Here is a 25,841-nt window from a genome sequence, read left to right as displayed (position 1 = left end):
GTCTATTAACACTATCCATTCTAATCTGTTCTGATTATTTCTATCTTTGTCGAAGTTACATTACATGTCCTTTTCCCCATTGCATCGCTTTTTTTACTATGCCGGAGAACCCTGTTAATATCTCCAGCTGATGATTTATCAAGAATAAAGATATAATAATAATTACAATAACAATAATAATAACAATAATACTCATAATAATACAACAACAACAACAACAACAACAACAACAACAACAACAACAACAACAACAACAACAATAATAATAATAATAATAATAATAATAATAATAATAATAATAATAATAATAATAATAATAATAATAATAATAATAAAAATAGAAATATTGTTACCTACCAAAAGTTAATATGTCATCAAATGAGTTATTACATGAAAATACCTATTTTTCGTCGTTTTACTGAGGCTCTGGGTTTATTTTCAATTTCATTTAGGTATTCCTGTGGCATCCACAAATGCTGTTAACAGCTCGACAGCCAATTCAGTATTACTGGCTGCTGCTATACTAACTCTCTCTTGTATATCGTCTCACTGTTTCCCATTCTGCGAAGGGGAGGTCCCTACACTGTTACCAGCAGCAGGTATAAAATGAAATGTAATGTGAGAAATAGCGTCATTTAAGTTAAAGCAGCTACTCTGAACGTACGAGACACCATCAGCTAGATGGCACCGAAAACCGGAAAAAAGGCAGATTTGTACCGTCACTAACACATTCAATTATGAACGGCAATGCGAAAGCGAATGTGATGATGTTGAACACATCTTTATACTAGTATGGGGTCGTGTGAAAATATACCATGCGATACAGGGTTGCCATATATACAGGTTAATCTGTTTTTTTTTTTATGCATATATATATGTGCAGATTAATCTGTATTATTATTATTATTATTATTATCATTATTATTATTAAAATGACTTGCATACCGAAGATCGTAGATACATTTCAGACCAGGCCATTGCAATTGTTTCGTACTGAAATTTCGAGAAGAATCAGATATCTTCAAACTTCATAGCTTCAATAAAAATAAACTACAAATTTGTCGTACCTAGCCTATATTGGCAAATTAAAAAGGAATTGTTTCAAGCTTGGAATATATAGCTGTAGAATAGTAGCTGTTTAATGTGACTAATCTGTACTTTAATGCAGGTGCATCGCTTCAAACTCTATTAGTGAAAAGGGGAAAGCTTGCACAATTCATATAATCAATCAACTAACTGATATTCGGAAAAGTGATGGGAGCGTGCCAGTTTTTTCGTATTCACGACATCCAGTTATGTCTGACATTACCCACCCGCCTTTTTTTTTCCTTCCAATAATTTTGACTGCTTTTGAGCAATTTAGGTCTATACTGGCCCTTATTACCGTTCTCACTTCCACTTTCACATTCACTTCACTTACATGTCACTTCACGTACATGTCACTTCACTTGATTTTCGCTAATACCAGTATCACGCATAGTGAAGTGATCAAAACTAATTTTTTTCAACAAAATGTTGGTGGCGTGATGTTCATAATGACATCAGCGACTTCCGTAATAGGGGCCTACATTCACTTCACTTGATTTCCACCGTGAAGTGATACCCATAATAAGGGTCGCAGTCACTTCACTTTGTTTTCACCGTGACTAAGTTTTGGGCCTTCTAGTGTTGAGCACGCATCCAGGAAACAAGAACTACTACATGTATTTCGTGAAGAAATACTAGGTGTGATTGTATGAAATGGTCCACGTGAACCGTTCTCTTCCAGAAACACACATCTCACACTCTTAGTTAGAAGGTGACATCTGTGTCCAAGTTGGAGAAATCTAAATACATTCAAACCTTTCCCGATTTGAGAGTGTATTTACACCTGATCAATCAGTTTCGCCGTCATTGCAACTTGTAAACATGAGTACCGAACCGGATCGGAATGGTTTGAGAGATGTCAATTTACTCCTATTCCTGATAACAATAGTCCTCCTTTTTGAATTAAATTCACCAAGTTCAGGACGAATATGATATATTAACATTAATCCCAACTGGATCAAGATAATTCAAATTGGTGACCAGGCATAAGAATGCTCGAAACCACCTAATGACCTGTTATGTCTACACCTGTACAATAATTATACACGGTCGATATACTGTCAACCGGCAGTGTTACCAATGCTACAAACAAAATGTATTGGTAAAGCATTAAGGAAAAAGAGAATAGATTCACATTTTAGCTGATCATACAGAGCTGAATTTAATTCTGAACGAGGCCATTAGTTCAAACTTCCCATCACAATTCGTCGACGGGGTAATCGTGCTTGTAAAAAAACGCGGTGCAGGTGAAAATGCTCGTTCTTACAGACCAATCAGTCTAATCAATTACGATTACAAGATTCTATCTAGAATTCTGAAGCAGAGAATAGAGAAAGTTATCTGTACCCACAATGTGTTGAGCGATGTGCAAAAGTGTTTCAATTATCAAATAAATATATTTCAAGCCACGCTGGCTCTAAAAAATAAAATTGCTGAGTTGAAAGTGAACAAAAGAAGGGGCAAACTTGTATCTTTTGTCCTTGATCATGTATTCGACAGAGTGAACTATAATTTCTTGTTCAACACCATGCGTGCGATTGGATTCAACTCAGATCTGATTTCTTTGCTCTCTCGAATATCAGCAGCATCTTCATCCAGGCTTCTGATAAATGGTCACCTCTCTGCGCCCTTTTTCATTCAACGATCGGTCCGCCAAGGAGATCCACTAGCAATGCTCCTATTTATTATATATTTAGATCCACTCTTGCGGCGCTTGAAAAAAACATGCGGGACGGACTTGATCATTGCTTATGCCGACGACATCAGTGCTATTGTGAGCAGTGCATAACAGCTAGATGAAATCAGAGGTTTATTCAGGCGTTTTGAGCTTGTAGCTGGTGCTCGTTTAAACGAGAGCAAAACAACGGGGGTGGATGTGGGAATCACGGTGAATCCCATTACAATAACGTGGCTCCGAACTGAACCCAACACGAAAATTTTTGGTGTTATCTTCGCGAACTCGATTCGAACAATGATGTCTTTAAATTGGGACAATATTGTGACCAATTTCGCCCGGCTGGTGTGGATGCACTCTCTACGCAACATATCTTTACACCAAAAAGTGACCCTGCTAAATACTTTCATCACATTGAAAATATGGTACATGGCAGCAAACTCACACCTGACAACAGCACACGTGGCCAAACTAACAGCCACCATACGTTCCTACCTTTTTCGAGGAACGTGTGCAACGGTTCCAATGCAACAACTTACACGACGAATAGAGAAAGGTGGCCTAAAACTGCAACTACCGGGCTTGAAATGTAAGGCACTACTAATTAGTAGACATATTCAAGAGATCAGATATCTTCCATTTTACTACTACTATCTCCAGCAATCAAATTCCCTCCGTATAAATTCTTTGACAAATCTTACTTGCCTAAAATTAATCCTAGAAACCTTTCCATATCTTCCTTTCCAAATTCGCCAAATCCCCTCCGCTGATCTCATTCATCGCTATTATATCCAGCAAACCGAGATACCAAGAGTCGAACGGCAATACCAAGCAGCCACGAGGAAAATAATTTGGAAAAATTTAGCCACACGGGAGTTACTTACATCACTACGAAGTGAACTATATATGTGGGTAAACGAAAAAGTTCCACACAGACGACTGATGCATATTATAGGAAGAGCAGATGGAGAAAACTGTATGAACTGTCGCGAACAAACCGAAACCATCGGTCATAAATATTTCGACTGTCGCAGAGTTACAGATGTCTACGCATTACTACAACAGAAACTCTTGATATCAACAGGAGGACATCATCTTCATCGTGATGATCTACTGAGACCCTCTCTGGAACAGTTCAACTCGTCAACAAGAATAAAAATTTTGAAATTATTGTATCAATACATCACATTCATTCATGAAAATTCAGATCATAGGTTAGATGTAAATAGTTCAAATTTCCATTTTCAAATCAATGTTTGACAAATCATAAAATTTAAGTTATACTGAACAAACGACTAATAAAATTTAAAAAAAACGGTTTGTTGTCAGATACTCAGTTCGGCTTCCGAAGAAATAAAGAGACGAATGATTGCCTTGCATTACTTTCCTCTGACATCCAAATTGCCTTCGCTCAAAAACAACAAATGGCCTCTGTATTTTTAGACATTAAAGGAGCATTTGATTCAGTTTCCATTGATGTTCTTTCAGACAAGCTCCACCAACATGGACTTCCAGCGGTTATAAATAATTATTTGCACAACCTTTTGTCAGAGAAGTGTATGTATTTTTCACATGGCGATTTGGCAACAATCAGAATTAGCTACATAGGTCTCCCGCAAGGCACATGCCTCAGTCCGCTCCTGTATAATTTCTATGTAAACGACATTGACAGCTGTCTCATAACCCCATGTATACTAAGACAATTGGCAGATGATGGCGTGGTTTCAGTTACTGGACCCAAAGCTATTGATCTGCAAAGACCATTACAAGATACCTTAGATAAATTGCCGTTTGGGCTGTTCATCTGGGTATCGAATTCTCTGCGGAGAAAACAGAGCTGGTCGTCTTTTCAGCTTCATATGATGGGGAGAATGATACTACAGGTTTTGACTTTCAAATACCTCGGGGTGTGGTTTGATTCCAAATGTACGTGGGGAGAACACATTAGGTATCTGATAACAAAATGCCAACAAAGAGTAAATTTTCTTCGAACAATAACAGGATCTGGGTGGGATGCTCATCCAGAAGATCTAATAAAATTGTATCAGACAACAATACAAATTTTCTGACGTGCCGAATGAAAACATGTTTTCGACTTTTTCTGGCCGATGCAGGTATGGTCATTTAGGGGTTAGCCAAATTTTGTGCTAGGGCACATAACCGTTTTTATTATAACCGTTCTAAAAATAATAAAAACGGTTATGTGCCCTAGCACAAAATTTGGCTATCCCCTAAATGACCATACCTGCATCGGCCAGAAATAGTCGAAAACAAGTTTTCATTCGGCACGTCAGAAAAGACATTGCACTCCATTGCAAAACAAAAAGTGTTCTGTAAGTAGCAGAAACTTTACGTCTGCTTAGCGGTTCAAATTGAACTGCCGAGTTTAGAACTAAGCAGCTCAATTTGAACTGCTCAACTTTATTGTTCGACACAGTCATGCAGCGCAAAGTGCGTGGAATCTCGGAACACCTACGCTTGATGGAAATCCCAAAAATATTTTCAAGTAAGTTCAGGCATATTGACTCTGAAAAAATGTTTTACACGGATGGATCACGGATTGAAAGGCTACTGGGTTTGGTACTCGGAACCACCCGCGATCCCATTTCAACCAGAATATTAGTTGATTTTCTGAATTCGATTGGTTAAAATTTGGTACAACTAATCGATTGTTGTTTTAATTAAACTGTCATTTTTGTTTTTCGATTAGCAGAAACGATGGTCAGACCCTGTCAGCTTCGAGCGAAGTCAATCTTCAGTTCAGCAACGCCATCGCACGGCATCACATTCAACATATCATGTCAATTGTATGGGTGCGCAACCCTGCTATTTTGGCGCGCACGAATTTGACATTTTTCTCCCCTACTTCTATGTATAAGATTCGATGCGGGCTCGCCTGGGGGCGACATGCTCGCAAAAAAGGATGTTGCCAATGATTTGTTCGGGAAATGTGAGAGCTGGATATCTTGTTAATATGATGTCTTTGCGATGGTTGAAACAACTAATTTAACTGTTTGAAAAAAAAATGCTGTCAATTAGTGAGGACACATACCTTTCAATTTCAACAAATATTTTAGTTGAAATAACTGGTGTTGTTATTGAAACAAAATTCTGTTAGTTGAAAAATAAATCGGTTTTATTTGTTTGTTTGTTTTGAGATCAGTAAAGATCTAAATTCTAAAAAAAATACTTCTGATTCGATCGGAAATGATTGATGTAGAAAAACGTTTTTAATTAGCAAAAGTGCCCGGCGGGGCGAGTAAATTAGCGAAAGTATTAAATTTACCTAAAATGATGCCTTCAAACGGTTGAACTAAAGTTATGCACTGATAATTTTAGTCAATTTATATGAGCTTGTGTGTATCAACCGCTGGGAATTGGAATTTTGCGACGGCAATTCAAACGCGCCATTCAATCGCAGCGCGTTCTGTGCGTTTGAAACCCTTCGCTCCTGTTACTTCTATAAATTAATTCATGTCAAAAAGCGTTTTATTGCTAATGCATGAACATCATCATCGGTAACAAACAGCTGGAAGTAAAACAGTCTGCTGGAAGTAAATAATGATCGAATTTGAAGCATAAAATTTTTGCGCATACCTGAAAGATTACGAGATGATCATTCATTAACATTTTCTAATTTGTCATCAAATCTTTTTCGTCTTGAACAAGGTTAACTTTATCACAACACCGCTGTTAGATAAACACTTGTTATCATAAAATTCTCAAATCGAATGAACACAATTTCACAAAACGCTTAAACCATCGATGTTGTTTTCATTGACATTTTGAAGCGACGCGAACAGATTTCAACTAAAAAAGTTGTTGATTTTGCATTGCAATTATTGTTTTGCTTTCAACTGTCTCCGGAATTTGACAGCATTCAAAACAACATATTTTTTAACTACTTGAATATATGCAAATCAAAAACCATTTTGGTTGAATCAAAAAGAAATTAGTTTAATCAACTATCGCAAAAATCAAAAACTGCGATATCGCAATTTTATGATCGAAGGGTTCTCCGTGTATATTCAACAATAATGTTTCGGCTTCATTTAGGCTTCAAGAACCTGCATCTGTTTATATAGCAGAGTTAGCAGCAGTTCATTATAGTTTGAGTGTAATCGTCACATTATCTCCAAAACATTAATTTCTCTTCACAGATAGTCTGAGTGCAATTGAAGCCATTCGCTCAAACGCTGCTGGCAAAAATGAATGAACATATTAAAATAATAATTATCAAATCACAATAGTTTTGGTCCCGGCTCATTGCTCCATTCCAGGCAATGAAAGAGCCGATATTTTAGCCAAACGTGGTGCTATTGAAGGTGAAATTTATGAGCGACCGATTGCTTTAAACGAATTCTATAGCGCGATTCGCCAAAGAACACTTGCCAACTGGCAAGCTTCCTGGGATAGAGATGATCTGGGTCAGTGGATGCACTCAATTATTCCTAAAATATCGACAAAGGCATGGTTCAAGGGACTGGATGTGAGTAGGGATTTCATTCGTGTGATGTCCAGACTCATGTTCAATCACTACACGTTAGATGCACACCTTCTTCGAATTGGGCTTTCCGAAACTAATCATTGTGCTTGTGGCGAAGGCTATCGCGATATTTATCATGTCGTTTGGACATGCGTAGAGTATCGTGATGTCAGATCTCAACTAATAAATTCCTTGCGTACCCAAGGTAGACTATCCAATGCCCCAGTTCGAGACATTCTTGCTTGTCGTGACCTTTGTCACATGAAACTTCTTTATCATTTCATAAAGACAATTGAAGTTTCAATTTAATAATTGACCATTTCCTGACTCCTACTGCGTCCATTAGTTCATCCAATAGCAAAATTTTAATAAAAATGATGTGCTGATAAAAACAAACTCAAAATAGGTTACGAAATCAACAACAAAATTTTATACATTTCAGTTTATTTTATAATTTATAGCAGTTAATCGTTTGGTTCAAATAATATGATATTTAAAAAATAAGAGGAATATGTTTTATTAAACTAAAGTCTATATTAGTATTATATTGGGATAAGAATTCTATGTAAAAGTGATGCTATGGCGAAGTAAAACTTATGTAAATTTCCTTAAGAAATAAAAGTATTTATGGAAAAAAATCAACACATAATATGGAAACACTGCCTATTATTACGTCAAATCAAGAAAATACTGCTGGGTTAGTTTCCGATAATGGAACTTCAGAATTGGGAGGAAATTGTGCTGATTCAAATAAAAATAATGGAAGATTAGCTGAAAGGAAGACTAGACATCGTGAACTACCTAGCAAATATAAATATTATGTTATGTAAAGAAAAATAAGTCAAAATAAAATTTAAAAAAAAAACAAAAGGAGATGTGATAGTCAATAAGAAATATGTAAACTAGTAGGCATAGATAGAATAAGGACTGGAGATTGTCAGAAGAAATATATCAACTGAAAAGTAAATGTGTAATAACTTTCCACTCTAGATGTGAAGTATCATACACTTACACCGAACTATTACATCTGCTATTGTACAACATAAGCACAACTAGTCAATTTTGTCACGAGACGCCTCTGATTATGTCACCAAATTCCAGTAGTAATTCCACGCAACATATTTTGGTGTGGTTTCGCTGTGTACCTGGCCCGATGTTTCAGCAATCAGGAATCAGAACAAATTGGCTCAATTGGCACGTTCCCCTTGATATTTGGAGATTTGTGCCTTGCCATCAATTTTTTTTAGCATCATTTTCCCGATATATAAGAGGGAAGGATTGAAAGGAAATGGTAAGGGTTGGACTAGGAGGATGGGAAAAATAGACGACATAAAAACACATAAAAGCAGAAGTAAATTCTGCACCCCTAAGGGATGCTGAACAATCTGCTGAGGATCACATTTAGTGGAAGCAGAAGTAAATTCTGAACCTCTACGAGGTCCCGAACAGTCTGCTTGTTAATAAACCTCCAACCCCCGAGAGGATTTAGAGATCTTACAAAAGCGACACCATTCTGCACTCCCGGAAAAATGCAGAACGATTCGCAGTATGTACGAACAGAAGTAAGTTCGGTACCCTCTAAAGCAGGGGTTCCCAAAGTGGTCGATATAGACCCCTTGGGGTCGATATCCTTTTTGCGGGGGTCGACGTAAACGAAAACTGACTATGGGGGTCAAAGAGGTCTTCGACCCCCTATTGTTTGATATAAGTTGTTATTTGAAATATTTACGCTAAAAAAGTTGTGTTTATTTGACCATCTGCAGAAATTGGTAAACATTTTACATCAATATTAAAAAGCAATAAATTGAATTTTCAAAGGAATTTGTTGATGGGGGTCTGAGGCCTAAGTTAATTTTAGTAAAGGGGTCCCTGACCCAAAATAGTTTGAGAACCCCTGCTCTAAAGGATGCCAAACAATCTGCTAAACCCTATTTAAGGTGAATACAGAAGGGATTCATTCACTCCAGGAAGAACGATGAACCCTTCTGACTATAGCTCCTTACCACATTGGGTGAGAAACGAGAGAATATCCTTCAATTTTAGCTCCGCATACACAGACTCAAACATGTATGGAGAACCAAAAACCCGGATACTTCAATGCGGAACAGTTACATATCAGATGATATGAAGTACCATAATCGCATTCACACAAATCACACGAATAATACTCAGCACGTTGAATAGTAGCCATGTGATAATGTCCAGTCAGAGCTCTGACCAGAATACTGCAATGATGCTTGGAGAAATGCAGTAGACACTTTGACATTTTCAGATTTAAATCTGGTAGAAATGCTTTTGTCTGAGCGCAAGTATGCAAGCTGCGCCAGTAGCTGGCATATTTGGATGCAACCCAAGAACGAATCTTGTGCTTTATCCAACTAGTTGAAACTGGTAAAGCTGGTTCAGGACCAACGAAATCATCCGTTGCACCGGCTCTAGCCAACTCATCTGCCCATTAATTTCCAGTAATACCAGAATGGCCGGGTACCCATAAGAAGTAAACAGCATTTGAAATGCTGAGGTCTTCAATTTGAGTTCGACATGCGATCACTAGATTCGACCGTGAGTCATTCGAACTGAGTGCTTTTAAGGCTGCCTGACTGTCGGAACAAAAATAAATTCGCTTACCACAGATCCTCAGCTGAAGTGTCGATTGTACTCCACACAGAATCGCGTAGATTTCTGCTTGAAACACAGTACAGTATCTACCAAGTGAATGAGACTGCTCTAGCCTCATTTCACGACAGTAGACACCAGCACCAGCACGACCATTCAACAGAGAACCGTCCGTATAACAAACTATGTGTTCATCAAGTTGTCGTTCCAGACAACCATTCCTCACTAAGAGGATAGCTCACATTGAATGTTTTGAAAGGAAAACTGCATGTGAGAGTTAGGTCACTAGGAGCGAGTAAATACTCATCCCACGTAACCATTTGAGACCACAAGCGAGTGTGGCTGGTAGCATAATCTAATGGGTTACTGTTCCAAAGCCCTGTAACCATAAGACGGTATGCACAAGATAATGCTTCTTGTTTTAGGAACACATGTAGTGGTTTAATACACAGTAGCGCCTCTCAATATATGATAATCGTCGGCAAAACCATAAGTCGGAAATCCAAGGTTATTAAGTTTCCTTAACAAACCATCAGCGACTAGGTTCCATAAAAGTGGGGATAGTACACCACCTTGAGAAAACCCACAGACACTCAGCTTTCTAATCTCTGCTTGCCGAAGCGATGAACAAAGAAGTCGATTGCTAAGCATTGCGTGTATCTAATTTGTGATACTTGAAGGTATGCCATGACCACGGGCTGCTTCCAGAATTGAATTGAAAAACACGTTATCAAAGGCACCTTCAATATCTAGGAAAACTCCCAAGCAAGATTGTATTTGTGAGAAAGCTTTTTCAATGTTGTACACAACATCATGTAACAGGGTTGTAGTGGACTTTCCACGCTGGTAAGCATGTTGCATTCCATGTAGCGGATGCACGCCCAAACTAACATTCCTGATATAGTGATCTACTATGCGTTCCACTGTTTTAAGAAGAAATGAGCTTAGACTGATAGGCCTGAAACTCTTCGCTTCCTCATAAGTGTCGCGACCGCCTTTGGGATAAATTTGACAATTATTTCCTGCCAGGCTCTTGGAATATATCCAGTCGCAAGACTAAAAGTATTTTCTTCAAAACATGTTTGAAATGTTCATACCCTTCCTGCAGTAACACTGGGAAAACTCCATCCTTTCCAGGAGACATGTACGGAGCAAAACTCTCAACTGCCCATTTGACCGATTCAATCGTCACAACTTAGGGAGGAGTGTTGTAATCGAAGCAAGGGCCCAAGAATCGTAACTACCTGAAAAAGTCTCGGGAAGAGCTGTCGGTGATGGATTCATACATCCTGGAAAGTGAGTGTTAAAAAGATAGTGAAGTACATCACCTTCTTCAGACAAGTGTTCACCATCTGAAGTTCTTAAGAAACTGACATTAAAGTCCTTAGACTTCGAAAGTAACTTATTTAATCTGCTAGCCTCGTTGAGACTAGAGACATTTGTGCAGAGGCTTTTCCAACCACTTCGCTCAGACGATCGAAGAGCATTTTTGTAAGCCCTTCGAGCCGACACGAATGCCTCCGACCCATCTCTGCGTCGGTGGTTCCAAGCTCTTCTGCATAGTTTCCTTAGTCTAGCAAAGTTCAGCATTCCACCAAGGAGTTCCTCTAGTAGCTCGCACAATCCGAAGTGGACAAGCCTCTTCATATGCTGCAACTATGAGTGAATTTGTCTCGTCGACAACATTTTCCAAATCAATTGGGGTTTCAATTGTTGGTCGGTACCCGTAAAATCTAGTTGCCAAGCCCTCTTCATAGAGGTCCCAGTTTGTAGATTTGGGATTACGATATGTGATAATATCAAATTTAACGTTTGAATGATCAAAGAAGATGTACTTATGATCAGACAACGAAGGTTCGAGCTCATCGGAGACGAGCCAATTCACCAACTCATGCGCAATTTTATCAGAGCAGAGAGTTACGTCCAAAACCTCCTCTCTTCCAAATCTCGCAAAAGTTGGACGGTTTCCTGCATTGACTATGTGCAGGTTTGTACTGCTCACAAGTTCCATCATATCAGAGCCTCTCGAATTAATATCTGTGCTGCCCCAAATGATATGGCGAGCATTTATGTCACTGCCGATTACAAGCGGTAAATCACTCTTGCAGCAGTATGATACAACCTTTTTGAAGTCATCGCTTGGCGAAGGTTGGTCATTCGGTAAGTATGCCGAACAATAGACATATTTCCTGTCTATGCCATCAATAGTCATACCAACTGTGACAGCACAAATATCCCGAGTTGTGAGCTCCGATATGAGAGAAACATCGAGAGCACTATTTGCAAGTATGCATGCTCGAGGCATTTCACGTGGATTAGTCATACCGGTCTTGTTGAAGGCGACAAAGACTGGGTTTAACAATTTTCCAACGTAAAAGTTTCCCTTTTGGTTCTTGAACCGAAGCTATAGAAGCTTTACATTCTTGCAGAAGTCTGGATAGATTCATAGTTGCTGTACGTTTATGCTGGAGATTGATTTGTGCTACTCTAACCATTATCAATTAGAGTAACGAACATTCCACCTCCAGCACCAACCGTACAACAACTACAAGAAACCAAATATATTGGCTTATATTCGCCTATAGCGAACCATGTAAGGATTTTTTTAGATGTTTCAATCATTTAAATCCCACGAGTTGCGAAGAAAGAAGTCGTCCACTGTGCCAGAGCTTCGCTTAACACAGTAAGGGAAAACCCCAAGATATTCCGTTCACGACTGCATTGTTCACCTTCTGCAGCCATTCAGCCATCGGCACGGAAATACACCTTAACTTAGGAGTTCCTATTTTTGTGGCCTTTTACGACATGGAACAGGAAACCCATGAATCAATTCTTGGTCAAAAATAATTCCGCCGGATGCCACACTGCTTACCTGTTTGGTGGACTTATACCACCGGTACAGGTGGACCGTAGCGTTATTCTTAGCCAGTCGGGAAACCGCTACCGACACTACACGGCTATCTAGGCTGCTCAGAGAGGGAAGTTGACATTGATGGTCAACTTCCATGGATGGCCGAGCAGCCGAATTATGTCACCAAATTACAGTAGAAGCATTAGTCTGCGCAGCGATGTTGCAGAAACAAAGTCATTTTTACGGACACTAGTCACTGCCACTGGCATAGTGACAGTGGTCTCGGCTTTTGGTAGTACTTCGGGAGAAAGTCGGAAGAACTTTCTACTTAGAATCGAAAGCTCAGCTTGTACTGAAATCTTCATGCTTTACCCGAAAGTAAATCTGTATAAAATGTTCAAAACGACGTATGTAACAATGAGAGATTCTCTTTGTTTACTTTATCTTTTGATTATTACGGCACTCTTAGCAAACCTTCTCTCCAATCATATACCGATAATAATAACTAAAGCTATCATCTTTTAATCTGCTCCGGAGAAATTTCCGAAAAAAGCAGGAATATTTCGCAATAATCGAAAGAGAAAGTAAACAAAGAGAATCTCTCATTGTTACATACGTCATTTTGAACATTTTATACAGAAATGTTAGGTGCTTTATGTAGTTGGGAAGAGTTAGCACTCAGTCAGTTTCTGTTGCAGAGTAAAAACATACAACTGGTTAAATGGATTGACTAATGAATAATGACAATTTTATTTGAATCAACAACCTACTTTGCTAGGCGTTGCTAACGCTACACAATACATTCGTTGGTTAGATATTGAATGACTACTTCGATTACAACACTCCTCCCTAAGCAACGAATCCAATTAACTTTATATTTTCTTTTAACTTCTGATTAGCCAGAGCCTTTGTGAACCCATCTGCAGGTTGCTGTTTTGTGTTCACGTATCCCAGCTCGACTACTCCCTGATCTAGGACATCTCGGACGAAGTGATACTTGATATCTAGATGCTTTGTCCGTGGATTATAACCTTGGTTCTGCGCGATACAGATTGCTGATTGATTATCACATCGAATGAGAATCTTTTGCACTCCGAAAATCTGTGACTGAAACTGATGCCACCAAAGTGCTTCCTGTACTGTTCGGGACAGAGCGATGTATTCTGCTTCGCACGAAGACAATGCAACTGTTGGTTGCCTTTTGACGTTCCATGATACAGCTCCTCCCATGAACGTGAAAACGTATCCTGTAGTGGATTTTCTAGAGTCCGGTTCTCCTCCCCAATCAGCATCTGTAAAACCGACTAGATACGTGCAATTCTCCTTTGAATATGTTAGGCGATTTGAACGTGTTCCTCGCAGATAGCGTATGATACGCTTGACCGCTGTCCAGTGATTACGTCCAGGATTCGCGTTGAATTTGCTGACTTGATTAACAGCGAAACTTTTATCGGGACGCGTTGCCTGCGCCAGATAGGTGAGACAGCCTACTGCCTCCTGGTAGGGAATCTGCTTCATTTCGCGTATTTCTTCCTGTGTCGTCGGAGACATTGATTTATCCAACTTGACACTCGCCTCTGCTGGCGTGGATACTGGGTTGCAGTTTACCATATTGAACCGTTGCAAAATGCTGTCGATGTAGTGCTCCTGATCCACCCACAGTTTACCATTCTTTTTGTCTCGCGTAATTCTCAGTCGTAAGCAGAAACGCGCTTCACCAAGATCCTTCATTCTGAAGCGATTGTGAAGGAACGATTTCAACTGTTGCTTCAGCTTGTCATTGTTCGTGAATATCATGAAATCGTCGACATAAATAGTAACGAAAATCATTTTTTATCGTTGATTCGGAAATACAGACACGGATCAACATTTGATTGTTCTAATCCGAATTCTTTCAGCGCTTTGTCCAGCTGGTTGTTCCAAACACGGCTCGACTGTTTAAGCCCATAAAGTGCTTTTCGTAACCGACATACTTGCTTTGAAGTGCCAGCAAACCCTGTTGGTGGTTCCATGTAGATGACCTCGTTCGATAAATTGCCTTGGAGAAATGCAGTAACAGCATCCATTTGCTCTATATCTAGATCATGCTTCACTGACAGCGCCAGTAGGTAACGAATGGTGAAATAACGCATCACGGGGGAATAAACCTCATCGTAATCGATACCAGGTCGCTGTGAGCACCCTTTAACGACCAGACGCGCCTTGTACCGCTCAATGTCACCAGATGGTCCTCGCTTTGTCTTGAAGACCCATTTGTTACGAATAACTTTCCTATCGCTTGGCAGACTAGTCAGCTCCCATGTTCCGTTTTCCTCCAGAGCAGCGATTTCCTCACGCATGGCCGCAATCCACTTTTCGCGATCCGGGCCGTTAAGTGCTTCTTCGTAGGTTTGAGGCTCATCAAGTCTTAGAACACATCGGTATAGGCTGGGGGGGAAACAACGTCACCAGAAAACGAACTATAGGTAACGTAGTCGGAATACTTGCCTGGAATTCGGCGCTCCCGGTCGCTGTGCCTAAACCCTTGCTGCTCTACAGCTGGTCTAACAAGTTGCGAGGGGAGCGCAGGCTCGTTGTCGGCATCCAGAAACTCTGAATCACTTGAATTGCTGCTGGATGTTGCTAAATCTTCAGTTCCATTGTTGTAGATATCATAGTTGATATCCGGTTCCTCAAGTGAACGTTGTGTTAAGCTCGGTTCATCAACTGAATACAACTCCATGAACTGTATCTGCTGTTGACTTTCTTTCATTTCGATTACATCTTGTGGTTCTCCCTCTTGAACAATGATCACGTCGCGACTAATCAGGATATCACGCTTGATTGAATCATACAATCGGTATCCCTTGCTTGATTCAGCATATCCCACGAAAACTGTTTTCTGGGATTTTGTGTCGAACTTCTTTCTTCTTTCCTTAGGAATGTGAACATATGCTGTCGAACCAAAAATTCTCAAATGATGTAAATCGGGTTTTCTACCGGTCCAAGATTCTTCCGGTGTTTTCATGATTGACTTCGTCGGGCTTCTATTAACAAGGTACGCCGCTGTTGAAACCTCCTCGGCCCAAAATTTCTTTGGTAAGCGCGAATCATTCAGCATACTTCTGGCTTTCTCGATGAGTGTCCTGTTCATCCTTTCCGCTACTCCGTTTTGCTGAGGGGTGTACGGACAAGTCTTTTCATGACGCACTCCATCTTTCATCATGCTTGTTCTGAAGGTTCTGTTGACGTATTCGGTTCCGTTATCCGTTCTCAAAGCCTTTAGCTTTCTTCCTGTTTGGCGCTCAGTCATGGACTTGAAACTTTCGTATGTTTCAAAAGCTTGTTTCTTATGTTCCAGGAAATAGACAAAAACCTTTCGACTTGCATCGTCGATGAACGTCATTATATAACGACTGCCACCGAGAAAAGAAACTTCGATGGGTCCAACCAGATCCGAGTGGACTAAATCCAGTAGCCCTTCGGCACGCGATACACTGGAAGGAAATAGATTACGTACTTGCTTACTCTCAATGCAAACGATGCACTCTGGTGTGACGTCATTTGCCATTTTGAAACCTTCTGCCATCGTCACTAGTTTCTTCATACTTTGACGATTGAGATGTCCGAGTCGTCTATGCCAAATGCTAGTACTCGGTGTCAGTAGCGCTTCCTCAATCCTTTGGTTAAGCATATACAGGCCGCCTACCTGTGTACCAGATGCAATCACGTTGCCATCACTCTCTCGAATTTCACATCCCTCTGCATTGAAATACACAGTCAACCCCTTTTGACAAATTTTACTGATCGACAGTAGATTGGTAGCTAGTTCCGGAATCTGCAGCACTTCCTTCACTTCGATGGGTCCTTCTTTGAGATCAAGCTTGACCAGTCCCTTCGCGATTGACATCATACTACCGTTGTTTGCTGTTGCCACCGGATGCACCATGTGCTGTTGCATAACAAACCTGTTGCCACTACGAGACATGTGGCATGTGGCACCAGAATCGAAATACCACTCCTTACCGCTTACCTTGCCTATCGCAAAAACACTGCACATAGCTTTGCTAGCCGTTTTAGGTGGGATTAGGTTTTTCTTCTCCGGACACTTTGCTGCAAAATGCCCATGCTTTTTGCAGTTGTGACATTTGTCATCTTTCTTTGCCGCATTACTTTTGCCTCCATGCCGCTTAGCATTTCGATTGGAATAAAACATTCCGTTTCCACCAGCAATTGTTGGTTCTTTTTGCAGCTTTACGTCTTGTAATATTTTGGCTTTCACCGCGTCCGATGTCAACGCAGTGCCTGATGCCTCGAGTCCCATTATCATGGGTTCATAATGTTCCGGAAGTCCCATTAGTAACAACGCAGCTAGCCATGAGTCGTCGACCTTGAAACCGATTCCCGCAAGTTTGTGTGCTGTAGACATCAGTTCATCAACGTACGCTTCTACGCTGCCGCATTCGTCCAAACGAATCGACGTTAGCTTTCTCAGCAATCCTATTTTTCGTGTTAGACCGTTGTCCTTAAAAGCATTCCGAAGTTTTTTTCAGGCTTCTTTGGCGTCTTTTGCGTCCTGGACGAGACTGTAATTAGTCGTCTCCAGACTCAAACAGATGGTGGCCATCGCTCGCAAACTCGTTTCTTCGTCGATTTCTTGACCTTCAGTCACCGACACAGCGTTCCACGATCCCTCACGAATGAGCGTCATCTTCATGGCGAACGCCTACGTGGCGTAATTTTCTCGTCCCTTGAGCTTCTCAATGAGCGGTAAAGCGACTCCGCTGAAACGACCGTTTCCTGCTACTAGTACTCCAGCACCGGCTGCATTGCCATCTCCTCCTCCGTTGTACATCGTAAAATGATTATTCTTGGATTAATCTTCTTTTTTTTTTTTATATCGTTTTACATTAATCTTCTTTCTTCTAGTACTGGGTCCATAACCTGTTGCAGAGTAAAAACATACAACTGGTTAGATGGATTGACTAATGAATAATGAAAATTTTATTTGAATCAACAACCTACGTTGCTAGGCTACAAAATACATTCGTTGGTTAGATATTGAATGACTACTTCGATTACAACAGTTTCAAAGAGTTTTTTTTTTCAAATAAAATTTTTATTAGGCTCAATTGCTTTAGTTTAACGTGGCCGATTGTCTTGTTGTTAGGGAGAAAGAAAGGGATGCCGTATTACGGGGCGGCATACTCCCCTAGAGTTAGTAAGGGGACATAGGGATGGTGGGACCTACACAGTATTGAATTGAAATTTGAATACATCATTGGTTTGTGGCATACATCTTTTAGACACATTTTGCGTTCGATGAATCTTCATGTTTTTCAGCTTGTAGCAATGAAGAGATTATTCTGGATTGGGATGCTTTGTTGGTGTGACGTTTTTGGGTAGCTTCCAGCAACTCAGTCAGTGCAAGGCATGTCCCGAAGCATCGTTTACACAGGCCATACTTCCAGCAACGTAAAGAAGAGTGCGGTAGAGCTGTAGACGAGAAAGCGATAGGGAGAGCACTAAATTTGAGCATTGTTAAATTTTAAGAAATTGTAGATGAAAGTCATATAAGAAAGATTTCGAGTTGCCAAGACGTCGCGGACTGGTCCGAAGGGTGGTATACCTCGGGCCCGAAGGAAACCTATGGGTTGGGACCTGGCATCACAATACTCGACACATGTCCAAACAACATGCTCGATGTCATGATAACCCTCACCGCAAACGCAGACCCCACTCTCAGCGAGCCCCACACGACGGAGATGCGCGCTGAACATATAATGATTAGACATAAACCTTGACATTACACGAATAAAGTCTCGGCTCACGTCTAACCCCCGGAACCAAGCTTTCGTCGATACCTGTGGGATTATTGAGTGTAACCATCGTCCCAGAGTTCCACTATTCCATGTATCTTGCCAGCTGGCTAGAGTTTTCTGACGACAGCAACTGAAAAATTCATTGAAGCAGATTGGTCTTTCATAGATATCACCTTCTAGTGCACCCATCTTGGCTAACGAGTCCGCCCTCTCATTGCCCCGTATGGAACAATGTGAGGTGACCCAAGCCAAGGTAATCTGGTATGATTTTGCACTCAACTGTTCCCGTATTTTCCCCAGGAAATACGGTGATTGCTTTCCAGGCTTCACTGAACGAAGAGTCTCAATGGAACTGAGACTGTCCGATACAATGAAGTAGTGATCTGTGGGCAGAGTGTCAATGATCTCAAGGGTATACTGAATTGCAGCTAGTTCTGCGACAAAAACTGAAGCTGGATCACTGAGTTTATAGGAAGCGGAGAAATTTACATTGAATATACCGAAGCCAGTGGACCCGTCTAGATATGATCCGTCAGTGTAAAACATTTTATTACAGTCGACTTCTTTAAATTTATTATTAAAACTTTTTGGGATCACGCCCTCAGGGATCCGGGACTCCAAGAAATTCTTCTTTCATGGATGTGTCGAAAAACACAGTAGAATTAGAAGTATCCACAAAATGAACACGATTGGGAACAAACGAAGAAGGATTTATATTCTGAGCCATGACGTCAAAATACAAGGACATAAAACGGGTTTGTGAATTAAGCTCGACAAGCTTTTCAAAGTTTTCTATCACCATCGGATTCAAAATGTCGCATCGGATTAGCAGTCGATATGAGAGATCCCAGAATCTGTTTTTCAACGGTAAGACGCCCGCCAGCACTTCAAGACTCATCGTATGAGTTGATTGCATGCAACCCAAGGCAATACGCAAACATCGATACTGAATTCTATCCAGTTTAATGAAATGAATATTCGCAGCGGAGCGAAAACAGAAACAACCATATTCCATTAATGACAATATCGTCGTTTTGTACAACCTGATCAGGTCTCCTGGGTGGGAGCCCCACCAAGTTCCGGTTATTATACGAAGGAAATTGATTCTCTGTAGGCATTTTCGTTTCAGATACCTAATGTGACATCCCCAGGTACCTTTGGAATCGAACCAGACCCCGAGATATTTAAATGTGAAGGCCTGAGCTATGGTGTCACCCCTTAGTTGAAGCTGTAATTGTGCTGGTTCTCGCTTCCTCGAAAATACAACCAGCCCAGTTTTCTCCTTATAGAACTCGATACCCATTTGAAAAGCCCATGTCGACAAGTTGCCGAGGGTATCTTGCAATGGGCCTTGGAGATCGGCAGCTTTGGGTCCTATAATAGACACAACACTGTCGTCGGCAAGTTGTCTTAGCGTGCAAGATGTGTTGATACATCCATCAATGTTATTTACGTAAAAGTTGTATAAAAGGGGGCTTAAGCATGAGCCCTGAGGAAGACCCATGTAACTGAATCGCTATGTCGTTAAATCACCATGCTCAAAATGCATGTGTTTCTCGGACAATAGATTATATAAAAAGTTGTTCAAAACTGGTGAAAGACCATGCTGACACAACTTCTCAGATAGAACGTTAATGGAAACTGAATCGAATGCCTCTTGATGTCGAGGAAAACTGATGCCATTTGTTCTTTACGAGCAAATGCCATTTGAATTTCTGTTGAGAGCAACGCTAGACAATCGTTCGTTCCTTTGCCCCTGCGGAACCCAAATTGTGTACATGAAAGCAATCCATTTGTTTCGACCCAATTGTCTAGACGGAAGAGAATCATTTTCTCCAATAATTTCCGAATACAGGAAAGCATAGCAAACGGCCGATACGAATTGTGATCGGAGGCTGGTTTCCCCGGTTTTTGAATAGTAATAACTCTCACTTCTCTCCATTCGTGTGGGACAATATTACCCTCGAGGAACTTGTTGAATAAATTCAACAAGCGCCTTTTGGCAGAGTCGGGCAGATTTTTCAACAAGTTGAATTTAATTCTGTCTAACCCCGGGGCTCTATTGTTACACGACAAGAGCGCAAGCGAGAACTCTACCATCGAAAACGGTGTTTTGTTTGTATTCAATGTCGCGACGCGGGATATCTTCTGTTCCGGAACAGAATCAGGACATACTTTCTTAGCGAAATCAAATATCCAGCGGTTAGAATATTCCTCGCTTTCGTTCGCGTGATTTCGATTGCGCATGCGACGGGCCGTATTCCAAAGAGTGCTCATTGCTGTTTCTCTCGTTAATCCGTCAACAAACCTTCGCCAGTAACCGCGTTTCTTAGCTTTAATCAGACTTTTCATTTGAAATTCTAACGCCGCGTGTTTTCGATAATTACCTTCTTCCGTACCTTCTAAACGAGATGAAGGCTGAAGCTTTTTTCGTTTTCAGCTCTGAGCACTCTTTGTCCCACCATGGGTTGGGAGAACGCATACTAGTTCGCGCGCTGGGTACTCGTTTCGTCTGAGCTTGAATTGCGGTGTCAAGAATCAAGCTAGCCAAAAATGTATACTCTTCCTCCGGAGGAAGCTCCTGTGATGTTTCTAGTTCTATGATGTCTGCAAGCCGACGATGCCCTATCGAGACTCTGGGAGGAATGTAGATAGAAGCTATACATAGATTTTTGCCTTTAATATTAATTTGGCAAGCAACAACTTCAATTCCCGGTGTCGAGGGGAGGTTAATACGATAAAATGAATAGCACTTTTTAATCCCTAAAAGTACCCCTTCATAAGAGTCTTCTCGGTTCAGGCGGATTATGTTAAAATTATGGAAGTCGAGGTTGATGTTAGTAGTAAGCCAAGTTTCACTCAAGGAGAATACATCGCAATTATGAGTATGTATTAAGTGTTTGAAAGAATCAAGTTTTGGGATGATACTTCTGCAATTCCACTGAAGCACAATGATCATATCTTCGATTCTCAGTGGTAAATTATCCATCAAAAGATACGATCGCTTCAAGGAGCGGCCATTGTTCAGTCAACTGTTTTAAAAATGTCCTTACTGTTGGCAGTAGAGCAGTTAGGAAACTTTTTAGAGGATCGGTAATATTGAAGGCTGTTAATATCCAGTCCACGATATCAGAAAATTTCAATAATCCAGCGTTTGTTGGATTTTCTGGTTGTGCTTTGGGGTCATTCGGGTTTTTTGATGCCCCAGGAAGTGTTGGGTGCTCCTTATTATCCCTAAGTTTTTTTTAACCCAGGAGGTGTTTGCTTCGGTTTGGAGTCAACACTTTTCGTTTCCGTTTGGTTCTTTTGTGACAAAGAGGACAGTCTGAGGCCTTTACGAGGAAGCTTGGGAGAAGCCAGATTTTGTCTTTTCCTGCTTCCTTCAACCTGTGTGTAGGAAGGTCCTGCGCCTGGGTCGTCAGAGGTATTCTCTTCAACTGGCAAGAGTGCAAACGGTGTCTCATGGTTCGATGGAGTGGTTTTTTTAGGATTTCCGCGTAAGAACGTTCTTTCACGGATCGCTTCAATTTCTCCTCACGCTGTATGTACGTAGGGCACTCCGACAGATCATGAGGATTCTCCCCGCAGTAGCAACACTTTTTCGCTGTTCTTCTGCAGAGATCGTCCTGATGGGTCTCTCCACATTTGCCACATCGCAGCTTGTTGCAACCATAGGTTGCAGTATGCCCTAGCTGTTTGCAGCTTGTACAATGCATTACCCGCGGTACATACAGCCGAACAGGTAGACGAACTCCACTCACTACCAAATAATTTGGAAGTGCAGATCCGGCAAGTCACGCGAAATGAGTCCGATTGGTAAAATTTACTATCTATCGATTTGGAGTGCAATTGCGTGCACTCCAAAATTTTCACTGGTTGAAGGTCGGGGTTTTTGAAACGGCCTACCCCGTCCTTCATCAGATCTTCGATTGTCAGACTTTCGTCACGGACCACACCGTCGATCTCCACCACATGAGACGGGACGTACACGCGGTACTCCCTCGTGAACAACACGCTGATAGCAATCTCGTTTGCTTGCTTCAGGTCGGACACAACAACGCGTAACCTGTTTGGTGAAACCTTATCAATTGTTTTTATTGCCAAGTAGTGTTTTGTCAGGTCCCGAGCAATATTTAAAACTCTGAGAGACTTTAATTTGGGCCGGAAGTATACCACCCACGGACCCCCCGAGCCATCGTCTTGGTAAACTTTTTGGCAAGCAGGTAATATCTTAGAGGGAGATGGTATCGGAGGGGGAGATGGTATCGGAGGGGTAGATAGTATCTCGGAAGCAAAATCAGCTTCTAAATGTTCCTCGTAAATTAACGAAGAACATTTAGAAGCTTCGCTTTCCTCCGAGACACCCCCACTGTCATCAATATTCATATTTAAAGTGCGGGAGTAAAGAAGTCTCCCGCACTTGAAATGAGAATGAAAGAAATAAAATGAAAAGAAAATATATGAATAGTAAAAGTTGAAAGAAAAAGTTTGAGAAAATACTTAACAGTATGTCACGGTAAGCTGTTAGGTGAGTTGCTACTTCACTCCTTCGTTGTGTCTCAGCGTGACCTTGACTCAAGATTTGGCTGCTGCGATGCGGGTAGCAAACAATAGAAATAACTGCTGCCCGAGGATAGCACAATAGCATCTACTGTCGATACCGATACGAAACCGGTGCACAAACAGAACTCACTTGCGGGGATGCTACTTTTTATCACTTTTATCTAATGCCTATACTACAGCCTCTGCTGTGATAGGCACCTTCGTCTTACCGATGTCGATTGTTAAAAAAACGCCTGTGTTCACTTCGAACATTCGGTTACGAATGAGTTTCAAAGAGTTCGCGGTAGTCAGTCCGTAAGTCTCGGGCGTCGACCCATAGACGGTCAGTCAGTTTTCGGATAGTGTACAGATAGTAGTCCGTCAATCAGTCAAACAGTTTTCAGAGAGTCGCAAGTCACGGTCGTCATAGTCTAGAGCGTAGTCAGTGAATCTATGACGAAATGAAAATATTATTCATTGTGTGATTAACACTAGAAGGAAAAAGGTTGTTTTCGTGTTAATAATCGTTTTTCAAGTAGTACCATTCCGTGTAATTCGCTAAATGTGGCTGACAGAAAAGCATGAAAACAGGTTTGCATAGTGATAAGGAAAGAATCTGCTAAATGTGGCCGACAGAAAAGCATGAAAGCAGTTTTTGAATAGTGATAAATAAAAGTAAATATTGGATTTGTCAGCACATAGCCTGATGATAGCAAGTGGAAGAAGAAACATTCACTGAGGGATAATAGCTATTTTGCGTGAACAAAACATATAACACAAGAAGCGTAGATCCAGTTTTTGCGAAGATTTTTCTGCCATTGTGTAAAAACCTTAATTGTGAAGTATCAAAAATCAAAAAAGAGGTTTATAGAAGAACAAAAAATAGAGATTATTATTTCTAATTGTGAAAAACTGCGTAACTGTATTGGACTGCGCGGCAATACAGACTATTCAGTTGCAATCAGAGATGCCAGGTAAAAAATTCAAATATCTGCAGACATGGTCTGTAAACCGGAAAAAATAGCTGCAGTCAGCAAGTATGTCTTGCTGGCATCAATTTCTCTATAAAGTATGACACGCAAAACTGACTTGCCGAGCAAAAAAAAAAAGGGCGCGGAAATTTCAAAAGTTTGTAAATATAGACGAAAGTCTGCGAGAATTTCAAAAGTCTGTAAAAGTCTGCGAGAATTTCAAAAGTCTGCAAAAGTCAGCACAACAAAAAATGTCTGCAGCACTATACCCCAAATCTGCAGATTTACAGACAAATCTGCAGATTTACAGACAAATCTGCAGACCTGGCATCTCTGGTTGCAATACACGTTCAAGTTGGAAAATTTCGAGTTTATTACTAGTCAGATTATATAAATCCTTCCACCGATCATTGAGCTTTCAAAATACGGGAAAGGCAAACACGCGTCATGTGCATCATTTCAGAAAAGTTTAATTTGAATTATTTGAGATTATGTCATACAACTGAAAATTTTATCATTGTGATCACATTTCCCATGACATGTAGCAAAAACTATGTTGATTCGTTTGATATAATAGATATTCACGATTAAAAATTTATCGTTATCTCAAAGCCCCATAGAAAGTACAGTTTTCGACAAAATAAAGTTGTAATCTAACAATAAACGGGCAAGACGGGCTATTATCTTAGCTTGTGGGACTGTTCATAAAAGACGTCACGCCGCAAGGGGGAGGGGGGTGCTTCATAAAACGTGACCTTTTGTGGCAGGGGGAAGGGGGGTTTTTGGAATGACATTCAATATTTTCAATGAGCAATTTTTTGAAATACCTAATTATATTACTGCTTTGCCCTATTTCCTTGCAAAAATCTCCACAATAAACGTTTACATTCCATAGGAAAACGTGTATTTGTTGATGTAAAAGCTTCTTCTTTTAAATTCGTAAATGAATGATGCAGGAAATCATTTCTGTTGTGATCAGCAAAAGTGCACGGAGGAGCGAGTAAATTAGCGGAATTAATAAATTTTGCCTAATATGAGTAAGAGAAAAAGATGCCTTCAAACGGTTTAACTTAAGTTATGCACTGACAATTTTTTCAGTAATTTGATTTTCTAGCATTGATAATAGTATATCATAAGAATTTCTCTTATCTGATTCTGATGCAGTTTATTCAATTATACATTTGAAAAAGGGCGGGAGGCCGGTCTTTACTTCAATTTGTGACAAAGGGGGATGGGGAGTCAAAAATCGCCATAGAAAGCGTGACGTCTTTTATGTACAGCCCCTTAGTGAAACGGAAAAAAAATTATATTCACGGGACGTATTCCAGAATATGTACAAATATATATCGTTCTGTACTTACTCCAGTATAGAGAATTTCTGGTGATGATTTTGGAGCCGGTATTGATGAAAATTTACTAGATTGTAGATAACCTAACGATGGGAAGGTTGAACGAATTAAACGTTGCATGATTCATGAGATGAAATAACACCAAATTTGCAAAATGTACACACTCTTCTTACACGCTTAAGAATAGTTACTCAAAAATGAGTAAGATCTTACTCATCTACAGAAAAAGTGGAACAACTCTAATTTAGAGTAACTCCAAAGTTACTCAAATTTGAGTTCTTCCACTGGAAACGATATTTGGGTAAAATCTACTCATTTACTGAGTAATACTTAATTTGTACGTGTACCAAAAATAGAGTAACTATCACTCAAATTTTGAGTGAAATTTTATTTCACATATACCAAATTTGCAAAAAAATTGCTTCTTTTCTGAGTGTATTGTATTAAAATATTAAGTAATTGAA

General features: G+C 40.3%; 1 protein-coding gene across 1 annotated transcript in view; it reads right to left on the bottom strand.

Annotated features, from left to right (window-relative positions):
• Window positions 1–25,569, bottom strand: part of LOC131431676 (aldehyde dehydrogenase, mitochondrial) — a 175,746-nt gene extending 150,177 nt beyond the window's left edge. Inside the window, exon 1 of the mRNA XM_058597532.1 lies at window positions 25,390–25,569. Within this exon, the coding sequence (XP_058453515.1) occupies window positions 25,390–25,497 (108 nt within the window). The 5' untranslated portion in view covers window positions 25,498–25,569. The remainder of the gene's footprint in view (window positions 1–25,389) is intronic.
• Between the last annotated feature and the right edge of the window lie 272 nt (window positions 25,570–25,841).

The sequence above is a fragment of the Malaya genurostris genome, chromosome 2, assembly GCF_030247185.1.
Source record: "Malaya genurostris strain Urasoe2022 chromosome 2, Malgen_1.1, whole genome shotgun sequence".
Taxonomy (NCBI): domain Eukaryota; kingdom Metazoa; phylum Arthropoda; class Insecta; order Diptera; family Culicidae; genus Malaya; species Malaya genurostris.
Note: the sequence above shows the minus strand (reverse complement) of the source record. Positions and strands in the feature narration are given on the sequence as shown.